The following is a 17,099-nucleotide window of genomic DNA, read 5'->3' as shown; positions in this document are numbered from 1 at the left end:
TGTCCCCACAGTGACTGTACGTACATACCCCAACCAGAAGCCATGGATTACAGGCAACATCAGCACTGAGCTAAAGGGTAGAGCTGCCGCTTTCATGGAGCGGGACTCTGCCCTCTGACAAACCATCAAACAGGCAAAGCGCCAATATAGGACTAAGACTGAATCGTACAACACCGGCTCCGACTTCCTGAAGGGCTGCCTCAAGGTGGTAAGGGTAGGTAACAACACATCCACCACACTGATCCTCAACACGGGGGCCCCTCAGGGATGCGTGCTCACAACAGTGATAGGCCTGATCACCGACAACGATGAGACAGCCTATAGGGAGGAGGTCAGACACCTAGCCGTGAGGTGCCAGGACAACAACCTCTCCCTCAACGTGATCAAGACAAATGAGATGATTGTGGACGACAGGATAAGGAGGACCGAGCACGCCCCCATTCTCATCGATGGGGCTGTAGTGGAGGAGGTTGAGAGCTTCAAGTTCCTTAGTGTTCACATCACCAACAAACTAACATGGTCCAATCACACTAAGAAAGTCGTGAAAAGGGCACAACAAAACCTATTCCCCCTCAGTAGACTGAAAAGATTTGGCATGGGTCCTCAGATCCTCAAAAGGTTCTACAGTTGCACCATAGAGAGCATCCTGACTGGTTGCATCGCCTGGTGTGGCAAATGCTTGGCCTCTGACCACAAGGCGCTACAGACAGTGGGGTAGTGCGTATGGTCCGGTACATCACTGGGGCCAAGCTTCCTGCCATCCAGGACCTCTATACCAGGCGGTGTCAGAGGAAGGCCCTAAAAAGTATCAAAGACTCCAGCCACCCTTGTGATAGACTGTTCTCTCTGCCACCGCACGGCAAGCAGTACCGGAGCGCCAAGTCTAGGTCCAAAAAGCTTCTTAACAGCTTCTACCCTCAAGCCATAAGACTCCTGAACAGGTAATTAAAGTGCTACCCAGACCCCTCTTTTACGCTGCTGCTACTCTATACCGGTACCCCCTGTATATAGCTATTCTTATTTTACTGGTGCTGTTTAATTATTTGTTACTTTTATTTATTTTTATTTTGCAGTGTAGTTTCAAGAAAAAAGTGTTAAAGGGCTTGTAAGTAAGCATTTCACTGTTGTATTCGGCACGTGACAATTACAATTCGATTTGATTTTAAGCACTTGAGACTTACCAGAAAGACTCACAGCTGTAATCAGTGTGAAAGGTACTTCTACAAAGTGACTCAGGGGTGTGAATGCTTATTTAAAATAGATATCTATATTTCATTTAATACATTTACAAAAACATGTTTTCACTTTGCCATAATGGGGTAAATGTGGTGTCATTCAGTTTTACAGTTAAGCATCATATGACAGCTTTGTATCACCTACAGATGTAACATTATGGAGTCTCAAAGGAGGCCTGGGTAAGGCCAGAATGTCACAAATAGACCAAGAAAAGTGAAATGGAAATGGAAAAGTGGAACTGTATATTGATAACATTTCGTGAAAATACAAAAAATATCATGGTCCTGTTTTGTTCTAGTTTAGTGAGGAATCACCCGTAAGGTAGAGAGAGATGGGCAATACATTGATTTTGATCAGAGTATCATTGGTAACGTTAGTGTTCATCACAGGTTTTGAAGTATAACTATAAATTCCTCAATAAAAGTCAGCATTCAGGATAACATCAACAGTTCTCTACCAAACGGCGAACACTTTGGCAAATAACAATGCAATTAAAGACATTTATATTTTAGTGTAAAACGAACACATTTACAAAATAAAATGTTGTTCCTGGAGTAAACCAGTGACGCTACACATTTGCTTACACCCATATGAGTAGGAAACTGACCATGGCAAGACTGACAACGGCATCATGCAAAAGTGAGAGAAACCCTAGGCCCGTGTAACACAAAGATAGGTATCCTAATCCTACACATCCATACCGACTATATTCTGTGGAAGTTCCGTTACATGTGCTGTCGTCGCCTAGAAAATTTGAATTGTTTATTCTCACCAATCTGGTTGACACCTCGATAGCTCTACACTCACCTGTGTTATGGACTCGGTTCCAAGCGCAAAGTGGAAAAGGTCTAGGGCTGTAAATTGTCAAAAAGCAGTTTATTGCCTTCGTGGAATCGTTAAAGTATGTTGAAGTCAGTGAAAATCGCGTCGTGTACACTTTCTTGTGTAAAAAGTAATTAATTGTTTTTCAATCAACATAAACCTAGCGTTATGACCAACTCGCCTTTGCGCCCACCGCGATTTCGCTAAATTGCGCAGCTGAATGACAGACGGGGAACGACCTTCTCTCTGAATACATGGAATGGTGGGAACGCTGGCTGGAGGACTGAAGTTGTGACATTTCTTCCCATCCTCTCCTTCTCAATATGCAGGGCGCCCTCTGCCTGTGAGCCTGCCTGCCTGTTGCTCAATCTCATAGCTAGGCCTACTGTGTTTAGTCTGACACCAGCTCTCGAAGTCCTTCTATTCCTACTGTAGAGAAAATTGGAAAGAGATTTAACTCCAGGTTATTAAGAGATCTTTCTTTATCTGGGCGTGTACTTTGATCAAAATCTGAAGGTCTCTCCAGATTAGTTTATACCTCCCTTGCCTTGGATGTTCCTCTGTTAGTAACTAAAATTGATACTAAATTATTTAACTTCATATGGAGGAATAAGCCTCATTATTTAAGAAAAGCGGTAATATGTAGCACCCAAGGTGAGGGAGGGTTGAATGCTCTGGATTTTAAAACCTGTAATATAATATTTAAGATTAAATGGATACAAAACTATTTAAGAAAAAGGATTGCATTTGGAATATTATCCCTATAATATTCCAACAGATTGGTGGTCTAGAATTCTTACTCAAATGCAACTTTGTAATGGGTAAAATCCCTATTAAGCTTGCAAACTTTCATAAACAAGTACTTCTAACTTGGAACCTCAGGTACAAACACAATTTTTCCCCACATAGGTATATAATCTGGAATAATAAAGACATAAAATACAAAAACAAGTCTTTATTTTTCCAGAACTGGTTTGACAACAACATTATTTGGGTTAAACAATTAGTGAATAATGATGGACAACTATATGATTATCCAGAATTTATGAGGACACACAATGTTACATTCATTCCTGAGGACTATCAAATAGTTGTTAGAGCTGTCCCTAAAGGTGCTATTCTTCTTTTAGGAGAATATAACAATTCTCCGAGTGCAGCTGTTGAGGATTTTGTAGCCTCAATACAATTATAAGGAATTTACATTTTAAACTATAAATGTATTAACATGTATATAAGGAAACTATGTAAATATGTTACTATTCCCTCTGCTAAAATGTACTGGAATGCAGCCCTAGGACAAGTGAACTGGAACAAAGTTTCGTTGTTGTCAAGTAAATATTGTATATCTAATAAGGTGAAAGAAGTATCATACAAACTCATTCATAGAATCTATCCTGTAAAGACCTTTATTATACACAGATTTAAAATAGCTATTGATAACAAATGTGTATTTTGTGGTTGTGACCCAGAAGCTCTTGACCATTTATTTTGGCACTGTTCTTATATAAGAAGATTTGAGTTAGAAGATTTTATATTAAAAGAAACAATTATTAATGTTAATCTGAGAGACTCTGATATTATTTTATTTTGATCCAAATGATATGGACCCTGACTTAACTTTCATTGTTCATTTGTTTATCTTTCATGGAAGATTCTTTATCCATAAATTGAAGTGGGCAGAGAACAAACCCCTTTTCACATTATTTAAGATAGAATTTAAATAATATTTTGAAATGATCAGTAAATGTAAAAACAAAAAAGCAATACGCACCATAAAAGTATTTAAAAAATTGAAAATTAATTTTGATATGTAATATCCCTGTCTGTTAGGTTTATGTACTCTTGTTTGTATATTTCTTTTTTGTGTGTATTTGTTTTGTATTTGTTGTGTTCATAATAAAAAATATAAAAAATAAAAAGCTTTTTGCTGTGTAGTCACGTGGGTCGCGTCAGCCAGGCTGTACCGATGCTTGAATGAAACGTAGGCATTCTATTAAAATACTTATCAAGTTCAAGTTTATTTGCACCCACATACTGTAACAGTCAATACCAAACTGGAATGCATGGGCATGACAAATCGCATATCATAAATTTGACAATGCACATTTATATAATGATAAGGTAAAATATCATAGTGTCTATCATTGGCAAAGTGAATAAATTGACAAATGATATGATGTCATGATATGCATGTCATAGCGCTTTACCACATCTATGAGGATAATGCTCCCAACATCAAGTCATAGATAGAGTGTGACTTTGTATAATATATTTATTACAGCGGGGTACGAAATTATTGACACCCTTGATAAAGATGAGCAATAATGACTGTCTACATAAAATAAATAATGCAAATACTGATCTATATTGTATGTTCAAAGAAATTAGGAAATTATATTATACTTATACAATTGCTCAGAGAAAGAGATTTAGTTTAACAAGTAATAATAGTTTTTCTCAAAAAGGTAGGGGTCCAAAATTATTGACACCCCTAAATGACACAATACATTATTTACCATTCATTTCTATTTGGCACAAAATCATCTGAAACAACCAAAACGAACTGCACATTCAACAAATCTGATCTAACAAAGTGGATATTTGTAAAATCCGTAATGATGTATGTATGTAACAGGCCCACAATGGTTGGTTACCTAAGTCGACATTTACATTTTGATCATTTAGCACAGGGGTTCACAAACGTTTTCACTCGGGCCCCCCTTCTAGCATTGGGGGAACATCCCGCGGCCTCCCTGCTCGTGCACCACGTCTATTTCTATGGGCACAAGCATTGTTCATGACACAAACTGTTCACACCCCTCTTGTTGGTGGAAAGAATTTTGCAGGATTAAAGTTTATTTCCTGCAATTCCCCCCAAAAAATCAAGGTCTGCAAAGAAAATGATGCCGTTTAACAGCAAATTTTCTTGCATTTCTATGCGTTGTATCATGTCTAAACAATATAAAAATGAGCTAGTTAATCTGGACATGTCTGACAAGTTATAAATAGATCTCAAAGGTATGCAATAACTAACATGACAAGAGAAACAGATGATGCACTACCCAATTTCAAAATTGCAACTTGCGCATTCTATTATAAACATTTTCAAGAGCAAGTTTAAAGCCAGACTGAGTTACTTAAAAAATATATATATATATACAGATATACAGCACATTCGGAAAGTATTGAGACCCCTTCCTTTTTTCCACATTTTTTTACAGCCTTATAGCAAAATGGATTAAATAAAAACAAATCCTCATCAATCTACACACAGTACCCCATAATGACAAAGCAAAATCATTTTTTTTGACATTTTTGCAAATGTATTAAAAATTTAAAACTGAAATACCTTATTTACATTAGTATTCAGACCCTTTGCTTTGAGACTCAAAATTGAGCTTAAATGCATCCTGCTTCCTTTGATCATCCTTAAGATGTTTCTACAACTTGAGCGATCAGGACCTCTTACTGGGGGCAAAGGTTCACCATCCAACAGGATAACGACCTTAAGCACAGACAAGACAACGCAGGAGTGCCTTCGGGACAAGCCTCTGAATGTCCCTGAGTGGCCCAACTAGAGCCCGAACTTGAACCCGATTGAACATCTCTGGAAAGACCTGAAATAGTTGTGCAGCGACGCTCCCCATCCAACCTGACAGAGCTTGAGAGGATCTGCAGTGAAGAATGGGTGTGCCAAGCTTGTAGTGTCATACCCAATAATGCTCAAGGCTGTAATCGCTGCTAAAGGTGCTTCAACAAAGTACTGAGTAAAGGGTCTGAATACTTACGTAAAGTTGATAATTCAGTTTCATTTTTTATACATTTGCATACATTTCAAAAACCTGTCATTAAAAACTTTGTCATTATGGCATTATGGGGTATTGTGTGTAGATGAGGGAAAAATAATTTAATACATTTTAGAATAAGGCTGTAATGTAACAAAATGTACAAAAAGTCAAGGGGTCTGAATACTTACAAAATGCACTGTATATATCAGTAGTTATCCAATAAGAAACACTATTTTCAGTATCCTTTGTAAAATGTTTTTTTGGGGGGAGGGCCGACCCCTCGCACACCAGTTTGGGAACCACTGATTTAGCAGAGCAACTTACAGTCAGTGCACATTAGACTCATTGCAAGTATTTTACATTCCAGTATATTACAGTTTTCCCATTTAGAATAATTTAGCAAGATGTGTGAACATTGGATTTACATTGCTTGGAATATGGTGGAAATGTATCCTAACAGCATATTGTATGACTTTTTAGTCATAGTAAAAAAAAATGTACAGCTTTTGTCTATGAGGATGAAAAACTAAGGGGGGCTAACATAGTACAGTTAACAAAAAAATAGGAAAGGACTGTAAATAACTCCACAAAACATGAAGAGGAAGGATTGGTCTCTATAAAACATGTTAACTTTATTGCTTAAAGAATACAACTTTATAGAAGGCATGTGAATGTGTATCACACCTAGAGGTTACCAATCTTTACATTTTTAAACAATTCACCACACATTCACAACGCAACTTTTTCAATACACACTGGAAGAAAAAAAAAGAGTGTACCCCAAATGGCACCCTATTCCCTACATGGTGCACTACTTTTGACTAGAGGCAAAGTATTCATATGCACTAAAGGAAATAGGCTGCCTTTTGGGACACACACAAAAACAGATTAAGCCAAGATGATAAAGCATTTTTATCAAAGTGAAAGTTACCATCAGCATTGTGAACAGTAACCTGAGTGCACACTGCACCCAAGTCTCTTTATTCTACACATGGAACCTACACCTTGGCCTCATCTCATATATTCAGGGTTGTTAAGCTGTGTCCCAAATGGCACCCTATTCCCTATATAGTGCACTATGACCAAGGCCAATTGGGTTCTGGTAAAAAGTATTGCACTATATAGGAAAGACGGTGCCATTCGGGATGCAACTTATATATTTGGTTCTATGAGTCAAAAAGATTCTGAAACGAGTAGCTAATCAATTAGCAATACTGTAGGTGAACATAAGAAAAAAGCATCAACCTACTTAGATAATGACTGAGCTAAAATAAAACAAAAAGCATTTTCAAACCCAATTTTACAAATCAAATACATATTCACAACCCCTCTAAGTGTTTCAGAAATATTGTGTGCATCCCAAATGGCACCCTATTCCCATTATAGTGCAATACTTGACCAGGGCCTATAGGGTTCTGGTCAAATGTAATGCACTATATAGGACATAGGGTGCTGTTTGGGACACATCCGTCCTGTTAAACAAACATACGAAGGGGGTAAGGAACTATTTATGTCAAAACTACTACCCAAAAAGGACCACAAACGGGTAGGAGGAATAAGTAAAGCCCACCTTTGGCAAAGAGTGAGGAGCTGTTCTCCTGAACCCCCCAAATAATCTAGTAGAAACACAATCTAAAAGGAGCCGTACCTGAACTGTACTAACGTTCTTTTCTCAACATAGCCAAAACCATGATACTTTTTTTCAATACACTTTCTACCTTCAGCAGCATGTTCCATTCTACCTTGCATCCAACAATAATCTCCAAATCACACAGCACATGACAATTCCATTGATTTGTGATTGGCAAAAATAAAATTTCAGCTGAGTGGAGGAATGCTTGAAAATGCATCTTTATCCAAATATGTGCGTTTTCAGATATTACTGTCAAAAACAACAAAATATATGTCTATCTATATAGCTTGAAACTGTCCATAACATTGTGTACGCCTGATACTGGACTGGTGAGATTACGTGCATTATGTCTCTACATAGCTCAGATCTCTACCAATGAGAGCATTGGGAGAGAGAGAGGGCTGCTTGCTGACACTGTCCAAAGAAAAGGGATATGGCCTGGGTCGTGTTCAATAGGCACGAAACAGGGAGAAAACAGCCTGAAACGGGGTGGTAGCCTACTATCTGTAGTTATCCAATAAGAAACGCTTGCTTTGAGTATCCGTTGCAAATTGTTTTGCTACGGTGTGCCCTTTGGAAGACGACCCTGCCTTCTTGTTGTTGCCCAAATTCCAGTCCCAGGGGTCATCGTCTTCATCATCACATGTCATCCTCGTCATCCTCGTCCTGTGAGGAGCCAGCCTGCTGTCCAGCACTGGCAGATGCTGCAGCCAACTGGGCCTGCTGGGCAGCCTGCTGCATCTGGAGCCACTCCTGCTGGGCTAGCTCTGCTTGCTGCTGCCGTGCCTGGAACACAATAAACAAGTTAGTCAGGGTTAGTGATTCAGGTTGTGTGTAACACCACAACTCTACACATATACTGTCCCCCACCAGAGACCGGGGTTCACTTCCCAGTCCAGGCTCTCATTTTTGTACCGTCTCTCCTGTAGAAACTGGTGTTGGGAATTGACATGTTCATGTGTGAAGGGTATTAATCAAAGATGCGATCATCAGGCAATGTACACTTACCATGTGATCTGTGTGTGAAAGTGTAGTCAGACATGCAGCAGGAAATGGTCTGACTCCTATTAGGTTACGCAACTTGAACCTCCTAACACAGGTTATCAGTCTTGATTTTATTACTGTGTCTTGATAGCCTGGTCCCAGATTGTTTTGGGCTGACAGCTTAGTCCCAGATCGGTTTGTGCTTTTGCCAACTCTATTGTGGCATGACAGCACAAACAGAATAGCACTCAGACTACAAACTTGAACATTACCTTAGCAAAGAGTTCCTGTTGTTGTCTGAGGAGCTCTTCCTCTGGGATACCCAGGTTTTCTAGGCGAGAGCTGGCCTTTCTCCTCTTAAGTGCTACAGTTTTACATTCCTGCAAGACATCCTTCACCTCTGTGATGTACGACGCAAAACCCAGGCTTTCAAGTGCTGTGGAAAATTATGAATACAAGGTTAGGGGGGAAAAAACTGAAAACTATCTTGTCACTTGATTATTGAGGACCTAATAGTGCACAGCTAGCCTGGATCGATATCTGATTGTTTTGAGCTGGTAAGACAGAACAAAATGTGGGACCAGGCTAGTATATAGCTAACATAGACATCAACTTCAAAACACATGGCAAGAAAGGGAAACACCCACACAGTACAATAATGCATTCAAACCTGTTGCACTGAATAGATAAAGACAATAATCACTAACCATTAATAACATGTTCAGGAGATATAGTCTTCTTTTCAGACTTGTTACATATTTCATTCGCCTCTGATGAAATTAGATGTATGAACTCTGTACAACAGTTCACAACAAGTTCCCTCGCATCGTTGGCAACCCGTACATTGGGCAAAGTTTCTTTGATCATTTTGTTGATAGCTGCCCTGGGAATAGTGAGGTCGTCATCGTTTCCCGACGAAGAAGCCATCGTATTCCAGAAAACTAGCAAGCTTGTCAAGTTAACGTAGTACAAACGAAACTGGAAGAAAGCCTTGCTTTGATAGTAGGGTTTCGTAGCGGTCTTTGTGTTGAACAATGTCGCGAGTTAGAAGCTAACATTAACGTTAGCTAGTTAGCCGAACTCGGAGTAGTTGGTTTTGAAAAGTTATTAAACTAAACAACGTTTGCTATGTATAGCAACCTAGTTAGTTACAAGACAAATGCCCATAGACACAGCACACCACAATGCTACTGCAGAGACGTTGGATGTAACGGAAAAGTCAACGTAAATATGATGGCAGGGAGAAAACTAGCTAGCGAGTTACGTTAGCTATGGTCCCCCTCGCAACGTCGTTAGCTAGCAACAACATTGCTTTGCAGCGGCTTTTGAGGACATGGCTACGCTAGCAAGCGTTTCGTTGGGATCATTTCGTAACGCAGTGTTGATCCCCCCTCAAAAAATTCTAACAAAATATTGTATGCACTGAAAGATAATTGCTGTTCCTTTATCGTCCGAATTAAATACTTTAATTAATTAATTATCTTATGTCTCCTTCATCAGAACTGAAATGTCTCCGGAAACGACTCCACACGAACAAAATCCATATCCGGTATATAATTTTTTTCACAGTGCCTGTGCTGGCGACCAAAGACACATGTCGCCGCCTACTGTGTTGGAGGCTAAATAATACTATCATAAAAATGTGGGCCAAGACTACAAGTAGACCTATGGCTATAATACTTGGATTTGCAAAATCATTTCGCTTTCCACATTAGACTGAAACAAGTATTGCTGTGGACCTTTACCATATTAGTTTCATCACATGTCACCATATTCCTGTTTTGTGTTTGTTCAGGGCAAACAAAAAGTAGATATAATAATGCTTAGGTAGTGGTTAATATTGGATTATCCTTCAATACAACGGGGGCTTTGAATGCTAGTGCAATATAACCTCTGAATCATTACTGACCCAGTAGATAACATTGTTACATAATTGGATCTCCACACAATTTATCAGTGGCAACTTTTATTGTAGGCTCTGTCAATACAAAAGTCCATTGAGATTACCCAGTAAAAATAAAATCTAAAATTCAAAGGTAACTTTTCCATCAGCATTTGAAGCTGTACATTTTCAACATAAACACTCTTCAAGACACAACCATTATACTTGTATGTTGCTTTATAATTGATAATAAAAAGGGTAATTTGATCACAAAATGTTGTGTTTAATAATTTTGCCACTGTCACTTTTTGTTCTGATTATGGAGCATAAAAGGGAGCATATAGTGAAGGCTTTAAAATGCTTGAAGGGAGTATCATGTATCAGGGATATCATGTGGACGTGGAAGTTTGTGGTCTATCTGTACTCTGCAAAGTAACATACAGTGCATGCGGAAAGCATGTAGACGCCATGACTTTTTCATTTACATTTAAGTCATTTAGCAGACGCTCTTATCCAGAGCGACTTACAAGTACATACATTCATACTTTTTTGTACTGGCCCCCCGTGGGAATCGAACCCACATCCCTGGCGTTGCAAGCGCCATGCTCTACCAACTGAGCTACACGGGACTACTTTTTCCACTTTTTGTTAAGTTACAGCCTTATTCTAAAATCTATTAAAAGTTTTTTTGTATTCATAAATCTACACACAATACCCCATAATGACAAAGTGAAAACAGGTGGTGGTTGCAAATTTATAAAAAATAGAAAACAGAAATACATGATTAACATAAGTATTCAGACCATTTGCTATAAGACTCAAAATTGAGCTCAGGTGCATCCTGTTTCCATTGATCATCCTTTAGATGTTTCTACAACTTGATTGGAGTCCAGCTTTGATAAAATTAATTCATTGGTCATGATTTGAAAAGGCACACACCTGTCTATATAAGGTCCCACAGGTGACAACGCATGTCCGAGCAAAAACCAAGCCATGAGGTCGAAGGAATTGCCGTAGAGCTCAGAGACAAGATTGTGTTGAGGCACAGATCTGGGAAAGGGTACCAGAACATTCCTGCAGCATTTAAAGCCCCCAAGAACACAGTGGCCTCCATCATTCTTAAATGGAAGAAGTTTGGAACCACTAAGACTCTTCCTAGAGCTGGCCACCCGGCCAAACTGAGCAATCGGGGGAGAAGGGCCTTGGTCAGGGAGGTGACCAAGAACCCGATGGTCACTCTGACAGAGCTCCAGAGTTTCTCTGTGGAGATGGGAGAACCTTCCAGAAGGACAACAATCGCTGCAGCACTCCACCAATCAGGTCTTTATGGTAGAGCGGCCAGACTGAAGCCACTCCTCAGTAAAAGGCACATGGTTTTATAACGGCGACGGAGGAGATGGCTGCCGTTTTACGGTCCCCTAACCAATTGTGCGATTGTGTGTGTATTTTTGCGTTATTGTAAGTTATTTTGTACATAAAAGATGGTGGCAGAAACATTATGACCGAAAAGAGCTTCTAGATATCAGGACAGTGATTACTCACCCCCTAATGGAATAATTATTTTTGGTTATTTTTGCAATTTTTTATTATTTACATATACACTACAGTTCAAAAGTTTGGGGTCACTTAGAAATGTCCTTGATTTTGAAAGAAAAGCACATTTTCTGTCCATTAAAACAACATCAAATTGATCAGAAATACAGTGTAGACATTGTTAATGTTGTAGATGACTATTGTAGTTGGAAATGGCATATTTTTTATGGAATATCTACATAGGCGACAGATGCCCAGAGAACACTCAAATGGTGATAGGCCCGTGGCAGAGCAGGGAAGGGTGTTGCGGGCGTATTCCACCCACACAAGCTGCTGGCTCCAGGTGGTGGGGTTGGCGGAGATCATGCAGCGCAGAGTAGTCTCGAGGTCCTGGTTGGCTCGCTCCGACTGGCCATTGGACTGGGGGTGGAACCCAGAGGACAGGCTGGCCGACGATCCACTGAGGGTGCAGAACGCCTTTCAGAACCGGGATGAGAACTGAGGCCCCCGGTCGGAGACCATGTCCACCAGCAGTCCATGGATCCAGAAGACGTGCTGCACCATGAGCTGGACTGTCTCCTTGGCCAAGGGTAGTTTGGGGAGAGGAATGAAGTGGGCGGCTTTGGAAAACCGGTCGACCACAGTCAGGATGGCAGTGTTGCCCTCAGACGGGGGGAGACCTGTGACAAAATCCAGGGATATGTTGGACCAGGGACGGTGAGGGACAGGCAGTGGATGTAGAAGACCAGCAGGAGCTTGCCGAGGAGTCTTGTTCTGAGCACAGACCGTGCAGGCAGTGACAAACGCGCCAACATCCAGAACCATAGTAGGCCACCAAAAGCATTGTCGCACAAAGGCCAGGGTCTGACGGGAGCCCGGGTGGCAGGCAAGCCTGGAGGATTGGGCCCACTCCAGGACCGCAGAGCGGACAGCATCAGGCACAAACATCCGGTTTTCTGGGCCCACCCCAGGGTTCAGCTGGGACCGCTGCGCCTCCCGGACCTGTTTCCCTATATCCCAGCTGAGTGCCGTCACCAGGCACGAAGTGGGAAGGATGGTCTCGAGCTCCGGGGTGGTAAGCGTGGGGCTATAGTGGCGAGACAGGGCATCTTGCTTGACGTTCTTGGACCCCGGCCGGTAAGAGAGGGAAAAGTTGGACTCGGGTAAACAGCAGGGCCCATCTCGCTTGCCTGGAGTTGAGGTGCTTGGCAGTGCTGAGATACTCCAGGTTTTTGTGGTCGATCCATGCAATGAACTGATGTTCCTCCCCTTCCAGCCAGAGCCTCCATTCCTCCAACGCCATCTTCACCGCGAGAAGCTCCCGATTCCCCACATAGTAGTTCCTCTCCGTGGCATTTAGGCAGTGGGAGAAGAAGGCACAGGGATGCAGCTCATGGTCCAGGGCAGAACGTTGGGACAGGACAGCCCCCACTACGACATCCGAAGCATCGGCCTCCACCACGAACTGACGGGAAGGGTCAGGATGAGCCAAGAAAGGAGCAGTGGTGAAACAGTTTTGAGGTCCCAGAATGCCCGGTCAGCGGCAGAGACCACGTGATCGGAACCTTGGTAGAGGTGAGTGCAGACACAGGGGAAGCCAGGGTGATGTAACCCCAGATAAAGCGGTGATAAAATTTGGCAAAGTTGGAAACGTTGCTGCTGCACTCTGGACGTAGGCGGAGGCAAATCCACCACCGCTCTCACCTTCCCACAATCTATCTGGACACTCCCAGCAGAGATGATGTAACCCAGAAAGGGGATGGTGGAGCGATGGAACCCGCACTTCTCCGCCTTCACAAACATCTGATTCTCCAGAAGGCGTTGAAGAACCTGTCAGATGTGGAGCACGTGTTCTTGGGGCGGCGGGAGAAGACGAGGATGAACCGGTTCAACATGTCGAGGAGAACATCATTTACCAGAGCTTGGAACACAGCAGAGGCGTTCATGATGCCAAATGGCATGACCAGATACTCGTTGTGGCCACTGGCCATGTTGAAGGCGGTCATCCACTCGTTCCCCTCTCGTATCCGCACCAAATGGTAGGCGTTCCATAGATCCAGCTTGGAAAACACAGTGGCCCCTTGGAGCGGCTCGAAGGCCGAGGAAATGAGTGGTAGCTGGTAACAGTTCTTAACCATAATGAGTCCCCTGTAGTCAATGCACAGGCACAGGGTCTTGTCCTTCTTCTCCACAAAGAAGAACCCTGCGCTAGTGGGAGAGGAAAAGGGACGGATAAATCCAGTAGCTAGGGAGTCCCCAATGTAGTCCTCAATGTAGTCCTCCATAGCCTTGGTTTCAGATCCCGACAGCGAGTACAGATGCCCCCGGGGCGGCGTGGTGCTAGAGAAAAGGCCAATCCCTCAGTCATAGGGGCGGTGCGGCAGAAGAGAAGTGGCCCGGGACTTGCTGAACACCTCCAGGAGGTCCTGGTACTCCACGGGAATGGCGGAGAGATCCGGAACCACCTCCGAGGCCCCAGGAAGACGTCCCGGGGCAGGTTGAGCTGACTTCAGACAATGTGCATGGCAGAACGGATTCCAGCCCATGATGGCACCCGTAGACCAGTGTATGAGTGGGTGGAGCCAGGAGAATCCCAAAACCACGGGGATCTGGGGGGACTTGATGAGCACGAACTGAATGGTTTTGCTGTGATTCCCTGACACCCGTAGGTTGATGGGAGTGGTGTTATGGGTGACCCTACTTATAGAACGCCCGTCCAACACTCCAACATCCACGGGAATGGAGAGGGGCTGAGTGGGGATGTTCAGCTCGGAAGCCAGTGTGGCGTCAAAAAAACTCTCATCGGCCCCAGTCAATGAGGACCTGGAGAGATTTGGACTGGTTACCAGAGTCCTTGCTCCTACCGGTGAGCCTGGTCTTTTACCGGGCACGAGTGACACAAAATGACCAAAAGTCACACAATACAGACAGCTCCTTGTGCTGATCCGGTGTTGCTATTCCGCTGGCGACAGCCCAGCCCTACCTAGTTGCACTGTTTCTCGAGCCCATGCCTCGGTCCTCCTCGGTGACTCTCAATAAAGGTGGGGAAATCTCAGGTGCTCTCGGTCATGGGACCGTCGAGGACTTCTGGGATGACTCAGAAGCGAGGTGGAATCCCTGGACGTGTGAGTGAAATCGAATTTTCTCTCCATCCGTTGTTCCCGCAATCGCCCATCGATGCGGCTGGTCAAATCGATGAGGGGGTCAAAATCTGTGGGTAACTCCAGAGCCGCAAGCTCGTCCTTTACCTCCTCAGAGACGCCGTGCAGGAACATGACGAACAGTGCTTATGGGATCCACGCACTCTCTGCTGCCAACATACGGAAATCCACCGCATAGTCGGCCACAGTGCGGGCGTCCTACCGGAGCTGGATGAGCTTCCGGGCAGCTCTCCCAGAGAACAGGGCATCAAAGACCTTCCTCACCTCTCCCACGAACCCCTCCAGGCTCAAGCATATGTCCGGCTGCTGTTCCCATACGGCGGTAGCCCAGGTGAGAGCCCTTCCAGACATCAGCGTGATGAGGTAGGCTATTTTGGAGCGATCCGAGGGGAAGGAGGAGGGCGGAAGCTCGAAAATGAGGGCACACTGAGATAAAAACGGCCAACAGGTGCTCGGCTCTCCATTAAAGCGTTCCGGAGGAGGTAACCGGGGCTCCCGAGAAGGTGGAGTGGCTGGTGGGGTGGCCAATTCCTCTTGCCTACCAATGGAGGCTCCTTGGGAGGAGCTGACATTGCGCAGCTGTCCGGATCTGCTGGGTCAGTCATGGCCAGTTCGTACTATCAGGTATGAAGGTAAGACCCAGATGCATACCACGTTGAATAAACGATAGTTTAATATTCCAACAGTGGCAGGCAATAGACAGGTCAAGGCAGGCAGGGATCAGTAAAACAGAGGTGAGGCAACAGTACCGGGCGGCAGGCAGGCTCCGGGTCAGGGTAAGGCAGAAGTCGGTAATCCAAAGTGGGGCAAAGGTACAGATCGGCAGCAGCCTCAGGGGCAGGCAGAGTGGTCAGGCAGGTGGGCTCGTAGTCAGGACAGGCAAGGGTCAAAACCAGGAGAGTGAGAAAAGAGAGACTGGAACAAGCAGGAGCTGAGACACAAAACGCTGGTTGACTTGAACAAACAAGACGAACTGGCAACAGACAAACAGAGAACACAGGTATAAATACATAGGGGATGATGTGGAAAATGGGCGACACCTGGAGGGGGGAGGGGACAATCACAAAGACAGGTGAAACAGATCAGGGTGTGACAAGGGCTTAATGAATTTATTTCAATTGACTGATTTCTTTATGAACTGTAACTCAGCAAAATCGTTGAAATTGTTACATATTGCGTTTACATTTTGGTCAGTATAGATCTAAGTGAAGGCTTAAATTAAACCTGGCTAGAGGCAGGTTTAACATCAGATGAATGGATGTTGGCTCCCAGGTTGACCTTGGCAATGGAGGAAAATGGATTACCTGGTGTCACGACTTCTGCCGAAGTCGTTGCCTCTCCTTGTCCGGGCGGTGTTCGGCGGTCGACTTCACCGGTCTTCTAGCCATCATCGATCCATTTTTCATTTTCCATTGGTTTTGTCTTGTCTTCCCACACACCTGTTGTCAATCCCATTCATTACCTGTTGTGTATTTAACCCTCTGTTTCCCTTCATGTGTTTGTCAGAGATTGTTATATGTCAAGTGTTGTTTTATTAGTGTATAGGTGTGCGACGGGTCCTCGTACCCATTTTATTTGATGTATGTATATTTTCTCGTGTTTGGAGCATGTCATGGACATTTATTATAAGTCTCCATATACACTTCGTTTACTCTCCTGCGCCTGACTTCCCTGCCACCTATACACACGACGTTGACACCTGGACTATTTCAATGATGATCAAAGAGCAGCGCCAAGGCCAGACAGAAGGGTGGCTATAGACAGGAGCAACCCACTGAATGATTTTGATTAAATCAAATTTCCGTGACCGTTTTTGTACGTACAAAGAAAACTGTACATGACGTCATTTGTTTGCTTGAGCCAAGGCTTTCATCTGAAGACCCATTCCTCCTTCCCTACAAGTACTGATCACCTTGAGGTTTTTGGCATCTTGAACCTTCCATCGTGAAACAAGACATTTGTGTGGTGTAAGTAAACCGTCTGTATGCAGAATAGTCCATAAAGTCTGCAGTGCTATATATGAAGTGAAAGACAATTACATCAAGTTCCCTGACGCTGCT

General features: G+C 43.3%; 2 protein-coding genes across 2 annotated transcripts in view; both read right to left on the bottom strand.

Annotated features, from left to right (window-relative positions):
* The window catches only part of LOC129855453 (guanine nucleotide-binding protein G(I)/G(S)/G(O) subunit gamma-12-like), a 70,548-nt gene extending 68,349 nt beyond the window's left edge, over positions 1-2,199 (bottom strand). Inside the window, exon 1 of the mRNA XM_055923121.1 lies at positions 2,044-2,199. The gene's annotated coding sequence lies outside the window, so the exon portion shown is untranslated. The remainder of the gene's footprint in view (positions 1-2,043) is intronic.
* Positions 2,200-6,453: 4,254 nt separating this feature from the next.
* On the bottom strand, positions 6,454-10,006 carry LOC129855452 (protein Dr1). Its single transcript, XM_055923120.1, has 3 exons — positions 9,171-10,006; positions 8,736-8,899; positions 6,454-8,265 (listed from the first exon to the last, which is right to left on the bottom strand). The coding sequence occupies exons 1-3, from the start codon at positions 9,388-9,390 to the stop codon at positions 8,119-8,121; spliced, it is 531 nt and encodes a 176-aa protein (XP_055779095.1). The 5' UTR covers positions 9,391-10,006; the 3' UTR covers positions 6,454-8,118.
* Positions 10,007-17,099: the final 7,093 nt, after the last annotated feature.

Source organism: Salvelinus fontinalis, chromosome 5, assembly GCF_029448725.1.
Source record: "Salvelinus fontinalis isolate EN_2023a chromosome 5, ASM2944872v1, whole genome shotgun sequence".
Classification (NCBI taxonomy): Eukaryota; Metazoa; Chordata; class Actinopteri; order Salmoniformes; family Salmonidae; genus Salvelinus; species Salvelinus fontinalis.
This window is presented reverse-complemented; position numbering and strand designations above follow the sequence as displayed.

Bases quoted from the DNA above. Each gene is read 5' to 3' on its own strand.
- LOC129855452 (XM_055923120.1), bottom strand. From the start codon at position 9,390: ATGGCTTCTTCGTCGGGAAACGATGACGACCTCACTATTCCCAGGGCA. The intron at 8,900-9,170 runs GTTAGTGATTAT...AATTTTCCACAG, and splicing joins TCCTGAACATGTTATTAATG to CACTTGAAAGCCTGGGTTTT. The intron at 8,266-8,735 runs GTAATGTTCAAG...ATTGTGTTCCAG, and splicing joins AACAGGAACTCTTTGCTAAG to GCACGGCAGCAGCAAGCAGA.